This window comes from Anomaloglossus baeobatrachus, chromosome 6, assembly GCF_048569485.1.
Source record: "Anomaloglossus baeobatrachus isolate aAnoBae1 chromosome 6, aAnoBae1.hap1, whole genome shotgun sequence".
In the NCBI taxonomy this organism is placed as follows: Eukaryota; Metazoa; Chordata; class Amphibia; order Anura; family Aromobatidae; genus Anomaloglossus; species Anomaloglossus baeobatrachus.
Genome location: NC_134358.1, coordinates 340,191,957 through 340,217,018, shown reverse-complemented (window position 1 = coordinate 340,217,018; position 25,062 = coordinate 340,191,957). Strand labels below are relative to the sequence as shown.

Sequence of the window (25,062 nt, the reverse complement as noted above, 5' to 3'; positions counted from 1 at the left end):
CAAGACCTGCAGGGGGTTTATAAACCAATGCTCCCTCCATTTCACGCAGCTGCCGCATTTGTTTGCCTCCGACCAAGCCAAGGTCGCCTTCATAATGTCTCACCTAGAGGGCGAGGCACTGGCGTGGATGAACCCCTTGTGGGAGAAGGAGGACCCTATGACCAAGAACCTCCAGGAGTTCCTGCAGGCCTTTCGCGGCACCTTTGACGAGCCCGGACGCGCCTCCGCGTCTGCTTCATCTCTTCTCCGGTTACGTCAGGGAACTCTGACGGTGGGTCAATACGCCATCCGTTTCCGCACCTTGTCTTCGGAACTCGGGTGGAATAACGAGGCCCTAACCGCCGCCTTCTGGGAAGGACTCTCGGGTCGAATCAAAGATGAGCTGGCTGGTCGTGACGTACCGTCCACCCTGGACGCCCTGATTACCCTAGCGACTCGAGTGGACATCCGCTTTCAGGAGCGGTCCAAAGAGGTGTCCCGTGAGAGACGTCCGGTACGGCATTCCTCTCCTCCGCAGAAGCCCGCCGTACTCCAGTCAACGGCATCTGGTGTCTCCGTCCATGAGCCCATGCAGATCGACCGTGTGCGACAGTCTGAACAACGTCGAGCAGAGCGGCTCGCCAAGTGTCTCTGCTTCTACTGCGGAGAGGGCACACACCTGCTACGCTCCTGTCCAGAGAGGCCGGGAAACTCCAAAGCCTAGGGTTGGTAGGAGAGGCCACCCTAGGTGCTGGGACTCTCTCAGACCCGGTTACATGGACTGTGCAAGTGACAACGGGAGAGACGCGGTTCACGGCTGAGGCGTACCTCGATTCTGGGGCAGCAGGCAATTTTATCCAGCAGGCCACGGTGGACAAGTACCAGGTGCCTGTTACTCCACTCGACAAACCCCTCGTGATAGCCTCTGTGGATGGGAGACCCCTCTCTGACACCATCTCCTGGATCACCAGGCCGGTTGAACTGCGTATCGGTGCTCTGCACACCGAGAACATCGCTCTCTACGTCCTCCCACACATGTCACATCAAATCCTGCTGGGCCTTCCTTGGTTACGGACACACGAACCTTCAGTCAGCTGGGGCACTGGTGAAATCACTCGATGGGGCTCTTCTTGCCATGAGAACTGTCTGAAGACCATACAACCCATCCGGCGACCTCCGGTTCCAGAGTCCCTACCGGGACTGCCCTCAGCCTATTGGTCCTTCGCGGACGTCTTTGATAAGAAGGAGTCAGAGGTGCTTCCGCCACATCGTCCTTACGATTGTGCCATTGACCTGCTCCCGGGAACTACACCACCTCGAGGACGGATATATCCACTGTCTCCAGCCGAAACAAGGGCCATGTCTACTTACATCACAGAGAGCCTGGCAAGGGGATTCATTCGGAGATCCTCCTCTCCTGCTGGAGCAGGCTTCTTCTTCGTGAAGAAGAAAGAGGGCGACTTACGCCGATGCATAGACTACCGGGGATTGAACCAAATCACCGTAAAAAACAAGTACCCCCTGCCGCTCATCCCCGAATTGTTTGATCGGCTCAGAGGAGCTCGTGTGTTCACCAAGTTGAATCTTCGGGGAGCCTACAACCTGGTCCGTATCCGCTCGGGGGATGAATGGAAGACCGCGTTCAACACTCGCGATGGGCACTATGAATACTGCGTGATGCCCTTCGGCCTGTGTAACGCACCAGCAGTCTTCCAAGAATTAGTGAACGACGTGTTCCGGGACCTTCTCTACGTCTGTGTGGTGGTATATCTGGATGACATCCTTGTCTTCTCTCCGGACCTCCAGACCCACCGAGAGAACGTGCAACTGGTTCTACAAAGACTGAGAGAGAATCGTCTGTACGCCAAGTACGAGAAGTGTGTCTTCGAACAGTCTTCTCTCCCCTTCCTGGGTTACCTCATCACCGATACCGGACTGCAGATGGATCCAAAGAAGGTCTCTTCCATTCTCAACTGGCCTCCTGCTTCTGGACTGAAGGCAATCCAACGCTTTCTGGGATTCGCCAACTATTACCGCCAGTTCATCCCTCACTTCTCTGCTCTGACTGCTCCTCTCTCCGCCTTGACCAAGAAGGGGGCTAATCCAAAGGACTGGTCACCTGCGGCCGACGCCGCGTTTGGCTCTCTAAAGCGGGCCTTTGCCTCCTCTCCTGTACTCCACCGTCCGGAGTTAAACCGCCAGTTCACCTTGGAGGTGGATGCCTCCTCCTCGGGAGCCGGAGCAGTGCTCATGCAGAAGTCCTCCTCCGGGAAGATGGTGACTTGCGGTTTCTTCTCCAAGAGCTTCTCAGCGCCTGAACGCAATTACACCATCGGTGACCGAGAGCTATTGGCAGTCAAACTGGCTCTGGAGGAATGGCGCTATCTTCTGGAAGGAGCAGTGTACCCCGTTATTATTTACACGGACCACAAGAACCTGGAATACCTGCGGTCTGCTCAGCGACTGAACCCACGGCAAGCCAGGTGGTCCTTATTCTTTGCCCGGTTCGATTTCCAGCTCCATTTCCGACCCGCGAACAAGAATGTACGCGCTGATGCCTTGTCTAGGTCTTTCATGCCCATGTTGCAGGAGGAGGAGACATCCCAACCCATCATCTGTCCAAGTAAGATTATTCCGGTGGCTCCTGTCACCCTGGCCCAGATACCGCCCGGGAAGACCTATGTCTCTGAGACTGACAGGCAAAAAGTGTTACACTGGGGCCATGCCTCGAAAACAGCCGGTCATGCTGGTCAGAAGAGAACTTGGAGTGCGATTGTACGTCATTACTGGTGGCCATCCCTTCGCACGGACGTCGCCTCTTTTGTCTCTGCCTGCTCCTCTTGTGCCAGGAACAAGACGCCCAAACACCTGCCATATGGCCGTCTTCTGCCTCTGCCTATACCCTCAGTTCCCTGGCAACACATTGCGATGGACTTTATTACGGACTTGCCATTGTCCTCCGGACACACAGTCATATGGGTCGTGGTGGATCGGTTCTCTAAAATGGCCCATTTCGTCCCTATGGCTGGACTGCCCTCTGCCCAGGAACTCGCGGACGCCTATATACATCACATCTTCCGCTTGCATGGCTTTCCATCACACATTGTGTCCGACAGAGGAACTCAGTTCACCTCCCGCTTCTGGAGGGCTCTCTGTAAACATCTGGGAGTAACTCTGGACTTTTCTTCTGCCTACCATCCTCAGTCGAACGGCCAAGTGGAACGGGTCAATCAGATATTGACCTCTTTCTTACGTCACTACGTCAACGCCCATCATGACGATTGGTCCACGCTTCTTCCTTGGGCTGAATTCTCCCATAATCACCACGTCAGTGAGTTCTCCTCCAGTTCTCCCTTCCATGTCGTCTACGGACTTCAGCCTTCTGTCCCATTGCCTGTATCCTCTTCCTCGGATATCCCTGCTGCTGATGCGGTAGTCCGTGACTTTACAACCATTTGGGACTCAGTTAAGGCGTCCCTTGCACGTGCATCCCTGCGGATGAAGAGACACGCAGACAAGAGACGTCTGGATCCTCCGTGTTTCTCCCCCGGAGATCTCGTCTGGCTTGCTTCCAAGTACGTCCGATTGAAGTTACCATCCTACAAGCTGGGACCTCGCTACATCGGACCGTTTAAAGTCCTCGGCAAGATCAATGAGGTCTCCTACAAACTGCAGCTCCCGGCCACGATGAGGATACCCAACTCCTTCCACGTCTCTCTGCTCAAGCCGGTTGTCCTTGGTCCCTTCTCCGCTGCTGCCAGTCCGGCTCCTCCTCCTATTGCTGATGACGACATCTATGCGGTAAGGGATATCGTGGCCATGAAGACCGTACGGGGTCGACAGTTCTTTCTGGTGGACTGGGCAGGGTATGGTCCTGAGGATAGGTCCTGGGAGCCCAGGGAGAATGTGGGCACTCCTCTGATCCGTGCCTTCCTGTCCCGGTTGCGGGGAGGGGGGCGTGGGGGGGGGGGTACTGTCACGCTCCCCGGGTCCTCTGCTCCGCTCCCCGGCTCACCTGCCATGCTCCCCGCTCTCTCCAGCCTCCATTGCCCGCGCTTCCCAGGCCTCCTGGTCCCCGCTCCCGGCGCCCGTCGGCTTCCCAGACCCAGCCCGGCTCTGCTACTTCCTCCTCTCAGCTTCCTGCCCTGGCTTCTGGCACCCGGGCCGCGCGCATGCGCATTAGGGCGCGCGCGCGGTCACTGACCCTTTCTTAAAGGGCCAGTCTCCACTGACAGGAAATGAAGCACACAGGTACAGGGTATAAAGGGGTTTAATGTCCAAGGGGGTGGGGCCTGTTCTTCGTGTTTCCCAAGCTAGGAGTCAGGTCTCCTTGTGTTCCTGTGAGATACTTACCTCTCTCTTCTAGAGCCGATCCTGCATTGCCATCCGGTCCTGCCGAACCCCGAACCCCGAACGCTGACCATCTGCCATCCTGACAGTCCGTACCATCTCTGTTCCCTGCGGTGACCCGTCATCTCGCTCCAACGGTTCCGGACCCCGCCTGACATCATCCCGACTTCCGAACCTGAGCTCCGTCACCCGGACTACCATCAGTGACCCCGTGGTCCCAGGGACTTCTCCATTGTGCTCTTGTGCGCGGACTGTCCTGCTACCTATAGTGCTCCGGCTACCGGACTCCTTTCCCTCATCGGGGAGTTCGGCCCAGTGGATCCACCTCCCGGGTCTGCCCATCCACCTGGCCCTAACACATGCCTGATAAAGAGACCTGAGTAGTCTCGAAAGCTTGCTATTATTACCATCTTTTAAGTTAGCCATTAAAAGGTATCAACTACTGAGGACTCTCAGTTCTTTTAAACAAACTTTTTTTATCTCTACTGGCTAACACGGTACAAAGATATATTTTAGCTGTAGCTCAGGTAAGACACTTCTGGCGTTGTCTATTGGTCATGGGTGACTTGACACAAGGAATGCTGTCGCCCATCTTCTGGATACATCTGTGTGTGGTGGCTCTTGAAGCTCTGACTCCAGCAGCAGTCCACTCCTTGTGAATCGCCCCAAATTTTTGAATGGCCTTTTCTTAACAATCCCATCAAAGCTGCTGTTATCCCGGTTGCTTGTGCACCTTTTTCTACTACACTTTTTCCTTCCACTCAACTTTCCATTAATATGCTTGAAGACAGCACTCTGTGAACAGCCAGCTTCTTTAGCAATGACCTTTCGTGGCTTACTCTCCTTGTGGAGTGTGTCAAAGACTGCCTTCTGGACATCTGTCAAGTCAGCAGTCTTCCCCATGATTGTGTAGCCTACTTAATTAGACTAAGGGACCATTTTAAATGCTTAGTAATCCTTTGCAGAGGTTTTGTGCTAATTATTCTAATTTTCTGAGATAATGGATGATCGAATACCAAAATATTCGACTTTGCGAATATCTGCGGAATAGGCTGCCACTAATCGACTAGTCGCGAATATTCAATTTGCAATGTAAGTCTATAGAAAACCCGAATAATTTCAATTTGGACCTAAAGGCGAGCTATGGTGACTGAGGTAAAGGCTGAAATGGATGGGAAAAGGCAGAAACAGTATGGGCACAGCCTGTAGAAGTGCATTACTGCATTTCTGGTGTCTTGCAATAACGTGCTCAGATCAGCACTCGGCGTTTACATAGTCGCCAGAACAGCTCTCAAACCAAAGTAAAAGAGGGGAAAATGATAAGAAACAGTTTGTAGTGCCTAATCACTTTAATAAAACGTCAAATCAAGCCCTGACCTAAAAAAAAACACTTTAGGATATGTTCACACGTTTTGTTTTTTAAATTTTTTTTTTTTAAACATCTTTTTATTGAATTTTAATTGAATTTCTTTTACAATCTGCTCTTATACAAAGAGCATTTCATTGATGACATTATAATCAAAACAGTCCCGCCCACCCCTCCCCCCGCTCTGCGTGCGACCAGAAGCAACTTAAAATGGTAACTTATGTAATTGGTATGTGTCCATTGAGCAGTTCAAGAAGGTACCAAGAGGTCTGTCCAAACTGAGATTTAAGTCTATCCTTAAGCACTGTAGCCAAGTTAGGTATAAATAAAGACCATGTTTCAAAGAAACGCTTAGTCAGCTTCTCCTTATTCGACAGTGCATCCAGCCAGTCCATTTTGAATATGAACATTAGTTTTGTTTGGATAAACGCTAGAGAGGGTGCTTCAGGATTTACCCAGAGATGTAGGATACTTTTCCTAGTGGCCGAGGCCCAAATAGTTAACATTGCCCTGGTACCTCTCGGAAGACTTTGTTGAGCCTCCTCCAACATGTTAAAAATCGTCCACTGTGGTGTCAGAGCAAACTGAATATTGTATGTGTTTTGTAAGACTGAGTGAATGCTTCTCCATACTCCCTGTATCTGAACACAGTCCCATAAGTGGTGAAACAGGTCAGTGTCTCTTATGCCACATTTAGAACAAGAGTATAAGGCATTTGTGTCCATTTTTCATTGAATTTTTGGAGTAATATATGCTCTATGTAGAATCATCAAGGCCATATCTGTGTAGCTACTGGACGACAGAAATTTACGTTGCAACAGCGTGGCTTGTAAAAAATCCTTTACCTCGAACTCTGGCATGTCTACCTTCCATTTTGCTGGACCTGTTGTTTTCCCCTCCCATGTCCAAACTGTACGCAACATTGAATAAACCTGACTAGTCGAGGACGCCTGGCTTCTTGCCCTCCTAAGAAAGTTATCCACACTTCCTCCAAGATCTCCCTTTGGCTTGTCAACAAGATATTTTTGTGCCAAGCTACGCGCCTGAAGAAAAAGAAAAGGCTGACCCACAAAAGCTGGAAATCGGTGTGCCGCCTTGTCGTAAGAAAGCAACGACCAATCAGGCTCCATTAGATCTGCAGCATAAGCACAACCCTGCATTGACAATGTTTCATAAATCCTCGGAGGGCGACCCTGGAGGAATCTCGGATTTCCAATAAAGGGTTGAAATGGGGAACTTGAAGTGTTAATTTTACCAAGTTTCCTCACCTTCCTAAACGTTTGTATAGTATGCCATAGTGTTGGATGATCCCTAACCTCACTCGGTATTTCCTCATTCCCTAAATGCAGCAATGCTGTTAACGAGACTTGTGAACATAGCTGTTGTTCCAATTGTACATTGGCAAAGTGAGATACTCCTCGCACCCAGTCCACCACATATCTAAAATTTGCTGCTAGATTATATTTGCCCAGATCTGGAAGATTTATGCCCCCTGCCCCTTTTGGTAATTGAAGCTTGATTAAGCTGATCCTAGTACGCCCCTTGTGCCCCCAAATGAATTTTCCAAAGGATGAATTTAGTAGCTTAATATCTGATTTGCGTAGAAGCAACGGGAGAGTCTGAAATAAGAACATTATTTTGGGGAATGCTACCATTTTAATTAAGTGACATCGGCCCGAAAAGGATATTTTCAGATGTTTCCAAGATTGGAGTAGATGTATTAATGAATTTATAAGAGGCTTATAATTAATTTGATATAGTAACAAGGGGTTTGCTGGGAGCTGAATCCCCAAATATTTAATGGACCTGGTACACCACTGGAAGGGAAATAAGTTGTTATCAATTTTACCCGATTTGTACATTGCCAATGCCTCAGTTTTTTTGTAATTTACCCTGAAGCCTGAGGCCTTTCCAAAATTATTCAATGTGTTCATTATCTCTGGAATCGCTTGACAGGGATTGGCAATAAACAATAAAATATCATCGGCAAAAGCCAAAAGTTTAATTGTTGTCCCACCGACTCTCATGCCCTGAAATATTGCTAAATTATGTAGGGTCCTCAACATTGGGTCCAGAGCCAAATTAAACAATAAAGGTGACAAGGGACACCCCTGCCTCGTTCCTCTCTGTACCTCAAATGGCTCAGAGAATGTATTATTTATAGATAGCCTGGATTTGGGTTCTGTGTATATCATCTTGACTGCTTCGCAAAACCAGGATCCCGCCTGGCGACATGCCAAAAGATTATGTAAATAGGCCCAAGAGACCCTGTCAAAGGCCTTGTCCGCATCAAGGCTAACTACTATATGTTTGGTACATCTATGCTTCCTACTATAAGAGATAGCCCCAATAGCCATCCTGATGTTATAGGTGATGGATTTCCCGTGCACGAATCCCGTTTGGAAGGGCAGAATAAGATCTGGAATCACTTGTTGTAATCTACCAGCTAGTATTTTAGTAAAGATTTTAAAATCAGAGTTGAGTAATGAGATGGGTCTGTATCCCTCCACCTGTAGTGGGTCTTATCCTGGCTTAGGTAATACTATAATGTTTGCCTCATTGAACCTGTCGTTATGTTATTCTATCTGTGACTATCTTATTATACACTGCACATAGATGAGGACCGATAGAGGCTCCCAAGATCTTATAATATTCGTTACTAAATCCGTCGGGCCCTGGGCTTTTGGCTAGTTTAAGAGTGCCAATAGTTTTTACTATTTCTGAAATATTTATAGGGGCGTTTAGTACTACTCTTTGTTCCTCTGTCAAGATGGGCGCTACGGTACCATGGATAAAATCAGCTTCCCCGTCAACCTCCCTCGGTTCCCCCTCATACAGCGAGCCAAAGAATGCCCTGAACTCCTCCACTATTTCCTCATCTTTTGTTACCATGGTACCATCTTTCTTTTTAATTTTGTGGATTCTAGTGGTGGTTCTAAAGGGTTTGGTTAAGGAAGCTAGTAATTTCCCAGGTTTGTTGCCCCATTTAAAGTATTTATGTTTCTGATAGTCCAGGTTTCTAAGTGCCATCTCATGGGCAAAGGTGTCCGCCGCCTCCTTGGCCTCTAAGAAATGTTGTTTTGACGCATCCGTGTTGTTATTTTTAAAATCTTTATATGCCTGCGTGAGAAGTTTTTGTGCTGATATAGTTTGTTCCAGGAGCTTTTTTCTCTTATGGCTGACATATGATATTATCTGACCTCTTACTACTGCCTTGGAGGCAGCCCAATACAAACCAGCGTCCCCACTATGCTCGTGATTATCATTCTCATAAAAGCTCCAGTAGTTTTGTAAAGAAGCTTTGAAATCCTCAGATTGATATAAATATGAAGGAAACCTCCACCTTCTTTCCCGTAGTATTGTGGTAGATAATAACAAATTAAAAGTAACCGGTGCATGATCCGAAATACAGATGTCTAGGATGTTGGAGGAAAGTAAATGTGGCATCAGTGCTAGCCAATAGTCAATCCGTGTATGTAAGTCATGGACATTTGAATAAAATGTATAATCTTTATCTATTGGGTGCTGCATGCGCCATGTGTCTATTAGTCCCAATTGATTGACGAGATATTGCAAACCACTATGGAGCGCCAATAGAGGTGATGGCTGGGGACTTGACCTGTCTAAAATTCCATCATGAGCCTCATTGAAATCTCCGCCTACAATTAAATTAGTGATATCCCAACCTGTGATACTTTCGATCAATCTGGCTCTGAACTGTGGATCAGGAATATTTGGTGCATATATGTTTGCTAAGTTGTAGATAGTGCCCTCTATCTTCACTTTCACCAATAAAAATCTCCCCATAGGGTCCTCTGAAACCTCCAGAACTTCATGACTAATATGCTTATTGATCAATATAGCTACCCCTCTTTGTTTTCTCGTAAATGACGCTTCTGCGCATACAGCATATTTTCTGCTGTGAAGAAATGGGTGATTGCCCTTCATCCAGTGTGTTTCCTGTAAGAAGACAATATGGCAATTTAAACGATGTAGATAATTTAAAACTTTTTTCCTCTTAATAGGAGAGTTTAACCCATTAACATTCCAGGAGCACCAATACAGCGATTTAATCGTGGACACATTTGTGCTCTCTGTGTTAGTCATTTATCCTATTCCAGAAGGAGGAATTAATTGTAAAATTATAAACAACCTATTTGGGTTCCCTCGTCCATCCCAGCGAGTAAACGCGACAACCCATATGAGAGCTAAACTAAAGGTACGCACGCAGAGCCCCCTAACCCCTTCCCATCTAAACAAAAACCTTAATCTAATGGCAATGTCACCTGCCTCTCTGGCAGTCCTGACACTGAAAAAAAAAAGGAAAAACAGAATGAACATCAGAACTGTAGCACAGTGACGTCTCCGATTTAAGTGTCTATGTTGACTGCTGGCGAAGCTCCATTTTCCTGAAGAAGGTAATTTAAAGCCAACTTAGGATCTTCAAAAGTCCAATTCTTTCCCCCTGTAGTGAAGCGTAGAACAGCAGGATACAGTAGACTGAAGCGAATATTTTTTTCCGCCAATAGTTTGCATACTGGATTGAAGGCTTTGCGTCTTGTTGTCAAGGCTGCTGAGTAATCTTGGAACAAAAGCAGTTTAGAGTTATTGTAGGTAAGTGAGCGATTTTTTTCTAAATGCTGTCAGCAATCTGATCTTGTCTTGGAAGTCCAGGACCTTAAAAATTACTTGTCTGGGTCTGACCTCTCCATCATTTTGAGGTGGGCCCACTCTGTGGGCCCTTTCAATAGCAATTGGCCCCGACTTTAGATCCAATTTCAAAGCTCCTGGTAGCCATTCTGAAGTGAGTTTCAGTAGATCAGCTTGCCGAACCGATTCAGGGACGCCCACCAACCTTAAATTATTGCGTCTGGACCTGTTTTCAAGATCATCTACCTTGTCCAGCAATACAGCAATGTCCTTATTCCTGCTCTCCAGCATCTCTGAAATTTCCTTTACAGAGTCCTCCATGTCAGAGACCCTCTGCTCCACATCTGTTAGCCTTGAACCCTGGGCATTAACTTGGGTGACTATAATGTCTAATGAAGACTGGAAGGCTGCCAGCCGCCCATCAATCACCGGCATCAAGAGATCCGTGATGGCCTTAGCAGTGTCCTGGGGTGGGTATGTAGTTGCCTCAGGGGAAGCCCCTGGTGATGGGGGTGCATTTTGGTTTCGTCTTTGCGGTCTAATTCCTTTACTTGGTTGTGTGGCATTGCTCTTACCCACAAATTTATCCATAGTAAGAACTGTATTTATGGAGCTTCTTTAGAGACTGTGGTGACGTCACAATAACATAAGCTTAATTACATCTGTGTGGTAAACTTGGCTGTTTCACAATTATTTCCACGCTGTGTATGAGAGTGTATAGATGTTACTTGAAAAAGACCAGTCAGAAGGGCAGGAGGCAGGCCAGATGACTGATCCCACTTCTTTTTGTTTTTCACCCTCTTCTATACTGTCAGTGCTGGTGAAGTGGTGAAGTATGGGTTAATCAAGTTGAGCTGTGATGCACTTCAGGCTTATCTGCCTCTGTTTACTGTTGCAGATTACAGGCCTTGTGCAGCAGCCATATAAGATGAGACCTGCAGGGATGTATCTGCCCCCTCAACAGCCCCCTGTTTATCTCCTGACCTGCTCTCACAGCTGAATGTCTCCAGGGGCTCTCAGCTCCCCCCTCACTCACAGTATCTCAGACGGTGGGCCTGTCCACGGAGCTCTGTGTGACAGGTAAACACAGCGTGCAGTCCTGTTTGCTGAGCTTGCTGCTGCTCAGTGTTTCACTATTTCTTCTGTGGCAGGGAGGGGAGTGTGTGAGAGTTCACTGAAAACTATGGCTGCCGCTGGAAGCACTTCAGTCCCCCTCCCTGTCTCCTTCTGGATGTTAGTGCCCGATATTTAACCCCTCTCTTACCAGATCCCGGGTGCTTTCCGTTTGCAGTGGCACAGTTGCAGGGGGAGCAGGGAGGATGGGCAGCGTTCCTCTGTGCAGCACAGCCCACAGCCTGCAGCCTGGTGCTTTGTGTCAGAGCACTCCTTTCTTTGTGGTGCAGCATACACCTTTCACCTCCGGAGTATCAGGAGAGCCGGGCCTGATGTGCGCCCCTTGTTCTGGCCTTATCCCTGCAGCCTTGAGATGTTAGGATGGGCATGGATAACGTTTTTGGCCTAGGCTGCTGCAGGAGCTCATGATAAAAGCAGCTACCTCGTAGCTCCGCCTCCCGGAAGTCCGTTTTTTACATTTTGATCCTTTTTTCGATTAGAAAGGGCTCTAACTTACCGTATGCATTATATTGGTGTCTGTCTCGCACTTCCTTTTTTAGGACATATTTGACAGCACTTTAAAAAAGTCATCTACATTGTGCCCGTTGGAATGTTGGCCTTGCCCTCCTCCACCAACACCACCGGCTCCAGTGGCCCTCTATTCAAATGTAGAAAGGGCCACTGGCTGTCCTCAAATCTCAGACTTCTTAGGACACTCAAGTGGGCCCTGTAACATACATTGGGGAGGGACGGCAGTCATTTATAGTTTTCTGCGTAGCCTATGTCATTAGTGGGAAAGTTATAACAGTGAGGACTGTGGAAGAAAAGCGTAATGGGGTCTTTTCAAGCTCAGGCAGACATCTTTAGGGAAAGGTTCCTTGAAAAACAATATCCCTCATCTTTTATAAAAAAAGCCTTTAAAGATACTACAACTTTAAAGCAGGGGGATATGATTAAACAGGTAGTACCATCTGAACAGGACATAAAAAAACGTGATTTCTCTTCTAATTTTTTAACCACGTTTAGCAGTGATAGTGAATTCATTAGGAATGCACTGTCCAAACACTGGAAAATCCTTCTTAATGACCCTCATAGAATGCTTACCTGATAAACCTAGTATCACCTTCAGGAGGGCTCCAAACTTTAAAAGCATTCTAACTCCTAGTAGACTAAAAGGTAGATCCAACACATATAGTACGGGAAAACCTGCGGGAGCATATAAGTGCTTCACTAGTAACTGTTTGTGCTGCACATCTATTGAACACTAAAGAAGAGTGTTCAGTTTGTCTGCTAGGGTTGAAAACTTTTCCATCAAGACTCATTTAACCTGTCAGTCTGACTTTATAATTTATTTAATTGAATGTGAATGTGGGAAACAGTATATAGGAAGGACCACGCAACCCCTTCACAATAGACTCAATTCACATAGGCATAATGTGAAAATAGGATTCCTTCTGCATGGATTATCTAGACATGTGACCCTAGTCCACAATAAAAAGAATAATTTGAGGATCACGCCTATTGAACAAATCCCATCACATGTTCCTGATCGGGTAGAGTCATGAAATAGGAAAGAAACGTATTGGATATATAAACTGAATACTCTGAAACCATATGTCATGAATGAAATTACTGACCTATTTTATTAATTAGTTTATTGTCCTTGAACTCCAATTTTCATAAAAAAAAAAATTAGCCATTTTAATGATAGTCCGTATTTTTATTTTATTTTTTATTTATTAATTTTTATTCTCCAAATTCCATTTCTTATATACTTAAAAATGTTTGTACTAACTTTATCCATTTTTAGAATTTATATGCCGGGTCGCTTTTTTTTAATTTAATTTATATTTATTCATCATGCATATGTGCATCCTTTATGTACATTTATTTCACCATTTTTACCCTTTTTAATGATAACAATTCATCCTTTTAATGATAACAATTAATTTCTGTCAGTTTTCCGCCTCCCTCTCCTGTTTTTCTCTATTTTTGCAGTCAGGTCTGGTCCCACACAGATTTTCATGGAGGACCGACTTGACACCCCTCTTCGTGTTCTTTTTCCTTTGGTTCTTCAATTCCCCCCCCCTTTTTTTTTTTAGTCATTCGTATACTCCCTGCACTCAAGTTTTTCAAGTTTTTCTTTTTTTCTTCATTTTGTCATGTGAGTGGCACTGGAGCTATGGCTTCACAAACCTTTGAACTTGTTTCACCCCTGCTCCGAGCTGAACTCTTATACACATCAGTTTGCTGGGGTATGCGCACTGACTTTTTTTTTCCGACGATATTGAACTCTATTCACTCCACTCTCAGCGCTGGACTCTGTTTGTTCCCCTCATAGATATGCACAGCCAGAGAATGGGGCTGATCTTTTTTCACGCATATGTAATAATATTAATAACATTTACAATAAATAATGAATCCAGTAATATAATTTTCACTTACTTATTTTTTTAATTTTATTAAAGAATTTGTCCTGGTTTGTTTAACCAAGCCTGGCCTTATATTAATTTCTAATTTTTCTGGTCAACTTTACTAGTGGTGCTGTAGGTAGAGGGTTCTGTATTCCTTCCACACACCCCTGAATCACCTTTTCGTCGTATTTGTAGGTTCAAGACACAATGAATACACTTATTTCAAAAATATTTTCTTTATTTATTTTCACATGATAACATTTTTTTTTACATTATTTTTGACTGTTCTAGGTTATATCTGTATAATACGTCATTGTTTATTTTCAAGTTTAAACCATCCCGCCAAGTTTTTTTCTTTTGTGGGTGTTTCTTTTACGTCATTGTAGTGGTATATAATGGGGAGTTGTCTATGTAACCAGCAGATTTCATGTTCTCTTGCCTGATGTCCAGATGAAGGGAGCTGAGTACTCCTGAAATGCGTAGACCTGTGCATGAAATAAAAAGACCGTAATTATTTATAATTCTAGAGTGGTGACTAGCGCGGCATTACAACCGGTCTCCTTCCAAACCTTGAATTATTAGTGTGAAAGTTGGAATAAGTACTCCATAACACTTTAAAGTGCCATTGCCAATGTGGCCATTTGGGTGTTGGCATTGCCCTCCTCCTCCACCAACACCACCAGCTCCAGTTGCCCTCTATTCAAAATCTATTCAAATTATTCAGTAATGTCTGATTTATGGACAAATGAATGCCACGCTGGGACATCAAAGCTGATGTCGTTGATGATGATTGCATCTGGCCAAAAGCAGGTTGGGAGCAGGAGGCATCATCGCCTGCTTCCTAGACCACTGTTTGTGAAGCATGCAGCACCGTGGAAGTGGCAGTTGTTTCACTCTGGAACTCAGGCTTTATTCCACTGGCTAACACCGAGGATTTAAAAAAATTCAGTTTCCCAGGGGGGAATGGTTCAGACACCATGGAGCACAGCATCAGAAGGTGCTCCCAACTGCTTTTTAAAAAAAAAAAAAAATCGGGAGGATTTACAACAGTGTCAAGGAGATAAAAAAAAACATGATTCCGCAGGGGGCCATGTGTAACACACCATGGAGCACAGCATCAGTAAAGAACACAATTAGAGACTGCCTGACCAATTGTTATAGACAGTGTAGCCTTGACAATGGTTGTGCCAGTGCAAAATGTACAAAGGCTTGAAAAATATTGCCCTGGGTGATTGGGCCGAACAATTAAAATCGCAGCAGCATAACAAGTTAGATTAGTCATGCGGTCTCATTTGATGACAGAAGACAAAATAGTCTTGAATGAGAAACAATGTAACTTATTTGAACTTTAGAAATACAAATTTTGAGGCTAAAGTTATTATTGGATCTTGTTAACATACAGTCTGAGATACTCTGGGGCAATCCATCTATAGTTCATTTTGATCATCGTCAAACTGTCTGCACTTTCTATGGATAGTCATGTGTGAGTATCTGTTATTATTGACCCCGCTGAGCTGAAAACACGCTCAGCCAACACACTCGCAGCAGGGCAAGCTAGCACTTCCAAAGCGTATAAGGCAATGTCTGGCCCAAGTGTTGAGCTTCAAAACCCAATAGTTAAAGGAAACTGTAGACTCTGAAAGCACGCTGATATGGTCACCTACATAATCCCTCACCATCTTACTTAAGTATTCCCTCCTTGTCATAGTTCCCCCTACTGGTATCTGATTCGAAATTGACGGTTTGTGGAAAATGGACCAGTTTTGACACATTAGTCCCCCACCTGTGTTGCTCCTACTATGCGTAGCCCTCTCTTGTAATCCTGTTGCGTGAGATTACACGCTACCTCTGATGCAAGCATTATCTGAGGGTAATCGTTTCATCAACTGGTCCACTACAGCCCTCTTGAATATTTCCGCAGTATAATCTTTATTTGCCTCGACAAGTAACGAAGCGAATTTGTCTTTTTAACGTGAGTCAAGGAAAGGTACATAACCAGTATTTGATGTCTGCCAAAATGTGGACAAGCTGACAATCATGAGAAAGGCAATATGACATGAACTGTGCCATGTGTGCCACACTCCAAACTGGAAACCTTTGTGTGTCACTGCTAAGAATACATTCTGTGTCCCTAAACCTCCTCTCCTCCTCAGTCTGTCTCTCCTCCTCCTGCTCCTCCTCAGGCCATCCATGCTAGACAGCCCTGAAGCTTGGGTTGTCAATCCCTTGGTTACCAACTTCAAACCATTACTGTTCTTCTTCACCCTCCTCATCCTCATGATGCTGACCAAAGGTGGTCTGAGCCTATTGGCCAAGGTTCTGCGGATTACTAGCAACCATTGTGAAGTCTGGATCCACAGACACGTCGGGGGGCATTAACACTTTGGTCAGTCAAACCATCCAGAGAGTGTTTCAATAAACAAATAAGTGGAATGGTAATGCTGATAAGAGAATCATAACTGCTCACAATGTTGGTACAGTAATCAAAATTCTCTATGACCTGACAAATGTCTGCAATCCACACCCACTCAGCAGTACTTATGTCTGGCAGCTACGTCTGATGGGCATGTTCCAGCTGGAATTAGGATACTGCCCTCTGCTGCTCATGGATCCTGGCCAACATATGATAGGTTGAATTCTATCTCGTAGGGAGGTCACATATTAGTCTGTGACGAGGCAAGTGTAAGCGCTGCTGCAGCACTCCCAGGCCAGCAAAAGAGGGAGATGACTTGCGGAAATGGGCGCTAATACATTGTACCTTAGTAAGTAGGTCTGGTATCTCAGGGTATTTTTTGAGAAAGTACTGAACCACTAAATTTACAACGTGTGCCATACAAGGAACGTGTACAAAATTTCCAAGCTTTAAAACCACCTCATGCACACTACCATCCCTGGACGGAGGTCCAACAGTGCAAGCCACTCATCTGTCTGCTCAGTTATTTTCAAAAGCTCAGGTGCCATGTGCGATTTGTCACCAATACAGATGAGCTTCAGTAGAGTGTGTTGCCGCTTAGCTGAGGCAGTGCTTGGGGAATGATGTCGACGGTTAGATACCGGCGGCTGTTGAGGAGGATGCACAGGAGCCAGATGAAGAGTAGCAGGAGGAGGGAGTTGTTGCTGTGTAGGAGACAACTGAAACTCTGATTGAAGTGGGGCCTGCTATTCTGGGTGTGGGAACTATATGGGATGTTGCCGGCTCAAACGCTGTACCAGCCGCCACCAGGTTCACCCAGTGTGCCATTAGTGAGATGTAGCGTCCCTGTCCACTTCCATTTGTCCACGTGTCTGTGGTTAAGTGGACCTTCACTGTTATGGTGTTTGTGAGAGCCTGTTTGATGTTTATGGACACGTGATTGTGGAGCGCGGGGACGGCACAACAAGCAAAATAGTGGCAACTAGGCACAGAGTACCGATGTTCTGCCACCACCAAAAGGTCGTGGAAAGCCTCTGTTCCCACAAGTCGATACGGCAACATCTCAAGGGTCATCAATCGTGCAATGTGTGCAGTTATGGTTTCTGCCCTTGAGTGCGTAATGGGGTATTTTCACTTCTTTCGAAGGTCTGTGATATGGACAACTGAACGGAACGCTGGGACACCGAAGCGGATGTGGTTGATGATGATTGAGTGTGGCCAACATCAGGTTGGGAGGAGGCATCAGCACCACCTTCTTGCACACGAGTTTGGGAAGCAGGCAGCCCAGGGGAAGTAGCAGTGTTTTAAGTCTGGAAATTGTGTTTTTTACCTAGAGCTTTCAACCACCTAGTGGTGTGCTTGGCTAACATATGATTTCTCATGCTGGAGGTGCCCAAGCTGGAAGTATTTCTGCCTCTGCTAAGCTTGGTCTGACAGATTTGACAAATGGCAACCGTTTGGTCCAAAGGGCTCTTGGAAAAAAACTCCCACACAATCGCAGCATGGACCCTTGGACTCTGAGATGACACAGGTGGTGGTGTCATGTGCACAGTTGGTTGACCTCTTGCAGTGGTTGAAACCCTATCTCTTACAGCCTTTTTGCGGACTATGGGTACATGCTCCTGTGCGCTGCTGCTCTCGCAATCCATGCCACTTGTCCATGTTGGATCAGTCACCTTCTCATCGACCAGGTCGTCTTCACATTCCTGAAGATCAACATCTTCAGTAATGGAGGTTTCAGGCTGACCTGAGGGCAACTCTGTCTCATCATCCTCCAACACTTCCACCTGTTTGCCCGGCATGTCACGGCCAACAACATGGCTTTTTTCTGGCTTTGGGTGCTCAAAGATCTGTGCATCACTGCACACCACGACCTCACATGCGTTGGTGGTGTTGCACGGTGAGAGGCAAGAAAAGTCAAAGGGTGCCATAAACAGTTCCTCAGAGTATCCTGCTTTGGGTTCATATGTTTCCTTAGAATACTGATGTTGTGAGGAAGGAGGACCAGGCTGAGGATTTGATGGCTCAGCCTCTGGGCTACTCAAGTCTGTGTGGACCCTTGGGATTTGCTACTCGACAAGTAACTGGAAGCATTTTCTCTAGCCAACTTGTTACCTGTTCGCACTGTTCAGGGTGCAAGAGTGGTTTCCCTCATGGAACAGAAAATTTGGATAGGAAGGCAGAGGTAGATAAAGCAGGAACCTTTTTCTTTGGCTTGGTCACACTGCTTGGGCGACCACCACTGTCACTACCACCTCGTCCACGGCCCTTACTGCCTCTTTTTCCCATTTTTTGGGTTTGATTAATTGAAGGTGAACACTGTAACGTGACCTCTTGTACAGGCTGTGGAACAACACTGATGCCGGGTTGGTAAACTTGTGTTAATAGTTTCCCACTATAGCTGTTTCTGTAAGTCTAAAAAACGCATTATTGGACAAAGTACCACTTGGAGGAGTCGACAATAATATTGTCAATGTCTTTCAGCCCTAAAAGAAAACAGGGTTTGACACCACTTTTATTTTAGTATTGGTTTTTTTTGCACTCAGACTGTGTTTTAGTAGCAGCAGGCCACTATCTAGGTTCTGTACGATATGAAGCAAACACCAGGATGCTAGGTTGGTGCTATGATGGTGTTTGGCTTCAGGCAGAAGTTGAGCCACTGACACCAACTATTAATTTAAATTTTGTAACACTGACACTGTGTTTTAGTAGCAGCAGGCCACTATCTAGGTTCTGTACGATATGAAGCAAACACCAAGATGCTAGGTTGGTGCTATAACGGTATTTGGCTTCAGGCAGAACTACAGGCCGTGACAGCAATTTTTATTTTTTTTTTACACTTACACTAGGTTTTTATTTAGCAGTAGGGTACTATGGAGTTTATGTACGCTATGAAGCCAACACAAGGACGCAACTGTGCTGGTATGAATTAAGATGGTGGCTGACAGACACTAAACCTGAACCCGTTGTTTTGGAAATTTTGGGACCTTTTTTAGGAATTTGCAATATGTCTAACCTACCTGGAGACATTGTGTCGTTAATTATGGAGTTATTAGGATTTACGTTAATGCACAATTTTTTTGTTTTTAAGAGGTCCTTCTATCTTCAGCTCCATGGTACAGCTATGGGGGCATCTTTTGTCCCCTCATATGCCAACTTGTTCCTGGGGCTCTGGGAGAGTAACCTCTTCCTGTCAGATCGTCTGCCGTCGATGGACCGTGTCTTATTTTGGACACGGTACATCGACGACATTTTTTTGATCTGGCAGGGCACAGAGTCCGATCTTCATGACTTTATGAGGACTCTGAACTCCAATGATGTCAACATATGTATTGCATACACCCACCACCCACAGTCCATCAGCTTTCTGGATGTTATGGTTAGGAAGGATTCTTCGAATACCATACAGACCGACATCTATCGTAAAGAGACCGCCGATAACATGCTTTTGCATGCTTCTTCTTCCCATCCCAAGTTCATGATTATATCTATTCCCGTGGGCCAGTTTCTACGTCTTCGTAGAATCTGCTCCACGGACTCTGACTTTGAGAGTAGAGCGATTGAGCTAAAAAATAGATTTTACGCCCGGGGCTATAGTAGAAGAAGTGTCAAAATAGCCTATAACAGGGCTAGACACTGTACTCGACACTCTCTACTATATGCCACTAAGGAATCTTGGTCAAGGGAGACAATGAGGTTTGTTACTGACTATCATGGCCAATTTTCTGCCATGAGGTCTTGTTTACAGAAATTTTGGCCTGTCCTACAGGCAGATTCTGTGTTGGCTAAGATTATCCCTGATAGACCAATGAAGAGTATCCGTAGATCTAAGAATCTACGTGATTATTTGGTCACTAGCCATTATGAATGTGTAACCCAACCATCTCCCTTTGGTCCTGTGCCTCCTCGGACTGGTTGCGTGCCCTGTGGGCAATGTACTGCCTGTCAAAACATCGATAGGGCCGACTCATTTTCTGACTCTACGGGGGATCGTACATTTAAAATCAAGACATTTATTACCTGTACAACCACCGCGGTAATCTATTATGCTACTTGTCCCTGCCCAAAAATGTATGTCAACTAGACAACTAAAAGTTAGAACCAGGGAACATGTGAATGGGATAGTAGCAGCGGCAGATTGTTGTGACGTTTCTCTTTTGAAAACTATCCCTCGTCACTTCCATCAATATCACCGGTCTGATGCAACACTACTTAGAGTTAGAGGCATAGACCGCCTTGATTCCAATATATGTGGCGCAAAATTAGCCAAAGATTGGCAATGATGGAGACAAGATGGATATGGACGCTAAAAACTCTCTGCCCTATGGGTCTCAATGAGCATACCTCGTATTCCTCATTTCTGTGATTTGTTGTGGTTTAGGAAGTATTTCCTTTCCATTTTAATAATTTCTATATGGATTTTAATGTTGTTTTGTATGTGTTTTTTCAGACATCATCCTTTCGCCATCCAGGACTGCACATGTATATATTGATGAAATGTACTATACTGATTTGGACATCTTCGTGATAGACTCTACTGCCATTTGATTAAATGTTTAGTACTGTTTGGATAATGTTGTGGATTGTGACCATATTACTCTATATATAATAAAGCAATGGTGATGTTATTTGTCATATGTTATCTAGGCTTGAATTTGATGTGATGTAGTATATTATCCTTATATTTATCTTCATGAAAAAATTCCGAATAATGTATTATTTTGATATATGTGGATTTGTTGCTCTATACCCATGTTCCTATTATGGCGTCTAAAATTGCTTTATATGGCCGGTTTTCCTTATACAAATATATTCCCAGACAAGCACTTATATATGGCCACATTTACCTAGTGAGATTTAATATTCTCTACATGGCATCTTAGCTGGGCATGTACGCATGCGCGCCTCCCGCTCCGGATTCCTATTGCGCCGCTGTATCTTTATGCCTCGCGTGACGTCCGCTCACGTGATGGCCATGTGTTTTGTCACGTGTCCGTTACGTGGGTAGGACGTCGGGTGATGCATGACGCGGCGGGCAATTGGCGTCCTGGGTTGCTGTGGCAGCTCATGCGTCACCGATCCGCCCATTACTTTTGATTGGATGATGCCTCCTTTTAATCCTCACACTTCCCTCACGTAACTACTCCCCCTTACGAAGGCTTTTCCTGCCGAAACAGCCGTCGGGTGAACGCTGACACCAGGTCTCTCCCGGTTCCACCTCCAGGTATGTTCACCTTTAATGGGCAATGGCCTCTTTGACCCGTTAGTATTTTATTTTGGGCTCAGTACCTATTAGGTCAATTTTTGGTTAGGCATGACAATATAGTTGGTAATATGTTTTGATACTAAGGCGACCTATGAGTTTTCCTGCTGTCCTAACATATAATTGTCACCATCGGGCTCTGCATTTGTAATGTCACTTTTTAGCGAAGCTTGACAAATGAGTCGGTAATCTATTTAAGATCAGTAATTGTGACTTACAGGTTTTTTCTGTTCCATCACATACCTGTCATTATTGGTAACTTACTTTTATACTATGTATGCTATGTTCTTCTTCTATACTGTGTATATGGTTACCTATTGGTTTTCATGGTTCAAATTGTGATCATGTCTATTTTGCCGGGAAATTCCTGATGCTGGTGTTCCTCTTGCACTTGTGCCGCTCACCAATTCCCTTAATAAAGTTTTCACCTTCAGCTGTTGGGCTTTGTTGGTCGTTCTTTCTTTGTTTCTATGTACTATGGAGTTTATGTACACTATGAAGCCAACATAAGGCCTCAACTGTGCTGGTATGAATTGAGATGGTGGCTGACAAACACTAAACCTAAACCGTTGTTTTGGAAATTTTGGGACCTTTTTTAGGAATTTGCAATACTTTGCTTTAAATCTCTTCCTGCCTCTGAAAAAGCTCTCCCTATATCAGACACTGCACTAACATACCGTATGCATCACTAATAAGAGGATTTTTTTTTTTTAAAAGATGGATCACTCTCACCTAACAAAGCACTGCACTAACACTGGCCCTATAGCTGGGTTCACATTCACTGTTTTGCAGCCTGGCGATTTATGGAGCTGCAAGCAGCTACTGACTACTGGCTTCAGCCCTTAGAAGGACTATTTAGGAGTTTGCAGCACGAACGTTATCACTTACAAGGCACTGCACTGTCACTGGCCCTATAGCTGGGTCTGCATTCACAGATTTGCAGTCTGGCGATTTATGGAGCTGCTAGCAGCTACTGGACACTGTCTTCAGCCCTTAGAAGGACTATTTATTAGTTGGATCTACGAACACTCTCCTGCACACAATACAGTCTATCTACACCACCAGCTCCTCAATGACTGCGTATTCACAAAATGGTCGCTGGCTTATATGGCCCCTATGACACTGTGCAGCCAAGCCAATCACAATAACACCACAACAAAAATTGCTGCGGCGTTACTGTGAGGGCAAGCAACATCAGATGTGTTCATTGGCTAGAAAACAGGCGCCAGGAAGTCAGATATGAAACTGAAAGTATCGGAGCGGATGCTGTTTTATTCATCGGCTATCGAATGGTGCGAATAGTTTGTTAACCGTCGGATACCGAATAGTGGTAAATACATTCGCTCATCCCTAATAATGACTTTTGGGTTTTCATTGGCTGTAAGCCATAATCATCAACATTAACAGAAATAAACACTTGAAATAGATCACTCTGTTTGTAATGACTCTATATAATATGTGTTTCACTTTTTGCATTGAATAACTGAAATAAATTAACTTTTTGATGATATTCTAATTGAGAAGTGCTTGTACATGTTTTATATTACACTTACTTTATGTTATTCAGAGAAATATAGGCATTCATATTTATAGCAATTTTCAGTGGTTTTATCAATGTGTTTTCTTCTTTTTTTGTTAGGTTAGAAGCAATGCCCGTTCCAGCCCAACCATCATGCTCAGACAAGACTAACTCATCAAGCCCAGAAATGAACATTTCAAATGAGACAGAAACAACTTCAGCTATTTTGGCATCTGTTAAGGAACAGGTAAAATACTTAAAATTAATGCACTAAGCAGACAATGGTATAGAGGGCTATAGCTAGCATTGGGGTACCGCCAGGATGTGTGCTAGTACCGATTTATTTATTTATTTATTTACTAATGACCTTATGTATATAATTAAGATTAAAGTATCAATCTTTGCTGATGACACCAAACTATAGTTGATATTAAAAACTGACCTTGACAGTACAATATTACAAAACAATCTGTATAAGACGTCTGAATAGGCAAACACTTAACAAATAAGATTTAATGTTGATAAATGTATAGTAATGTATCTAGGCTGGATTAATCCTAATGCTGCATATACATTATATGGAAGTATCCTCGGGACTACAGAACAGGAGAAGGACTTGGGTGTTCTGGTTACAAGTAAGCTGAGCAGCAGCACACAATGTCAAGCAGCAGCTGCAAAAGCAAACAAGATTTTATTTCGTATAATAAGAGAGATTAAATCCTATGAACTCAACATACTATATTGTTATCGCTCTATAAGTCACTTGAAAAGCCACATCTGGAATATGTGGATCCAGAAAGCCTCACAAGTTGGGCTTGCGGTGGAAAATAATTAGTCACCTAAAATCATGCAACATTTCTTGCTCTCACAGACCTGTAACTTCTTCTTTAAGAGGCTCCTCTGTCTTCTACTTATTACATGTAGTAATGGCACCTGTTTGAACACATGGATATTGACTAAAAGGGCCACTTAATATGGTGGTTATGGTAGTCTCCTAAAAAGAGTCACCCCTTGGCTGCTGGCAGTGTTTTCTCTGGCTGGTCTCCCCGAGATCAGTGATTGTTTTGTTTTGTCACCCAGGGGTCTAGACATCCCGGGGCGGGAAAACAAGCAGTTCTAGTAAAAAAAAAAGAGTTTGTAGTTCAAGTTGAAAGGAATGTGGGCTGGAGCTAGGTGTAGCTCCAGCAGAGGAGGTTCAAGTTGAAAGGTGCCAGCATAGGAGCCCTGGTGCCTTTGGCTAGGTGGCAGAGGGTGGTCTCCGTCAGCAGGAGACGGGAGGACGGCTTGGCAGAACCGAGGTGGACCGGGACAGGGTTGTAGCCCGCCGGTACAGACACGGGTAGCAAGAAGAGAATGGCACTTCCTATATATGCGTCGGAGATATTGGGGTGCACTTCAGGTTCCAAAGCCAAACAGTGAGAAGTATACAAGGCACTCCCAAGATGATTTGAAGAAAAATTTATTCATGTGCGTAACAAAAACGTTTTCGGTCCTATGTGGACCTTCCTCAGTAGCACATGTGTGAGGGAACATGCTGTGTGGGCTGTCAGACGCGGAATCCACCGCTGTATGGGGGCTGTACAGACACGGGTAACCGATCCGGAGCACAAAGAGGGGTACTCGGACCCTGAAGCCAGGACCGGAAACCAGCGGCCTGGTTAATTAACCGATTGAGGCCAGGACTAGAGGTCCTTTCCCACCCAAAGTCCCTCATAGAACACAACAGCCCACCGATAGGGATAGGAGGTCACCGCCAGAGCCCATAGATCCCACAGGCCATCGTCTGCGGGCACGGCTCCTTAGGCCACATCCAGCCTGGAGCGGACTCCTGAGTTCCAGACTAGGAAGTCCACCTTACACAAAGTCAGTGCAGAGGAAAAGGATAGAGACCACCAGCCCGGGTGGGGGATCCGAATGCAACCGGCTGCGGCACCGGCCACCAGCACCTTGGTTTACCAAAGACTCGTGTGATTCATTGACTGTGAGTAATAAAAC

General features: G+C 45.3%; 1 protein-coding gene across 8 annotated transcripts in view; it reads left to right on the top strand.

The window, feature by feature from the left end:
• CTNND2 (catenin delta 2) overlaps window positions 1-25,062 on the top strand; it is a 3,073,686-nt gene that overhangs the window by 186,781 nt on the left and 2,861,843 nt on the right. For all 8 annotated transcript variants that reach the window (XM_075314970.1, XM_075314969.1, XM_075314967.1 and 5 more), the window contains one exon: window positions 23,188-23,314. In XM_075314970.1, the coding sequence (XP_075171085.1) occupies window positions 23,198-23,314 (117 nt within the window). In that variant the 5' untranslated portion in view covers window positions 23,188-23,197. The remainder of the gene's footprint in view (window positions 1-23,187; window positions 23,315-25,062) is intronic.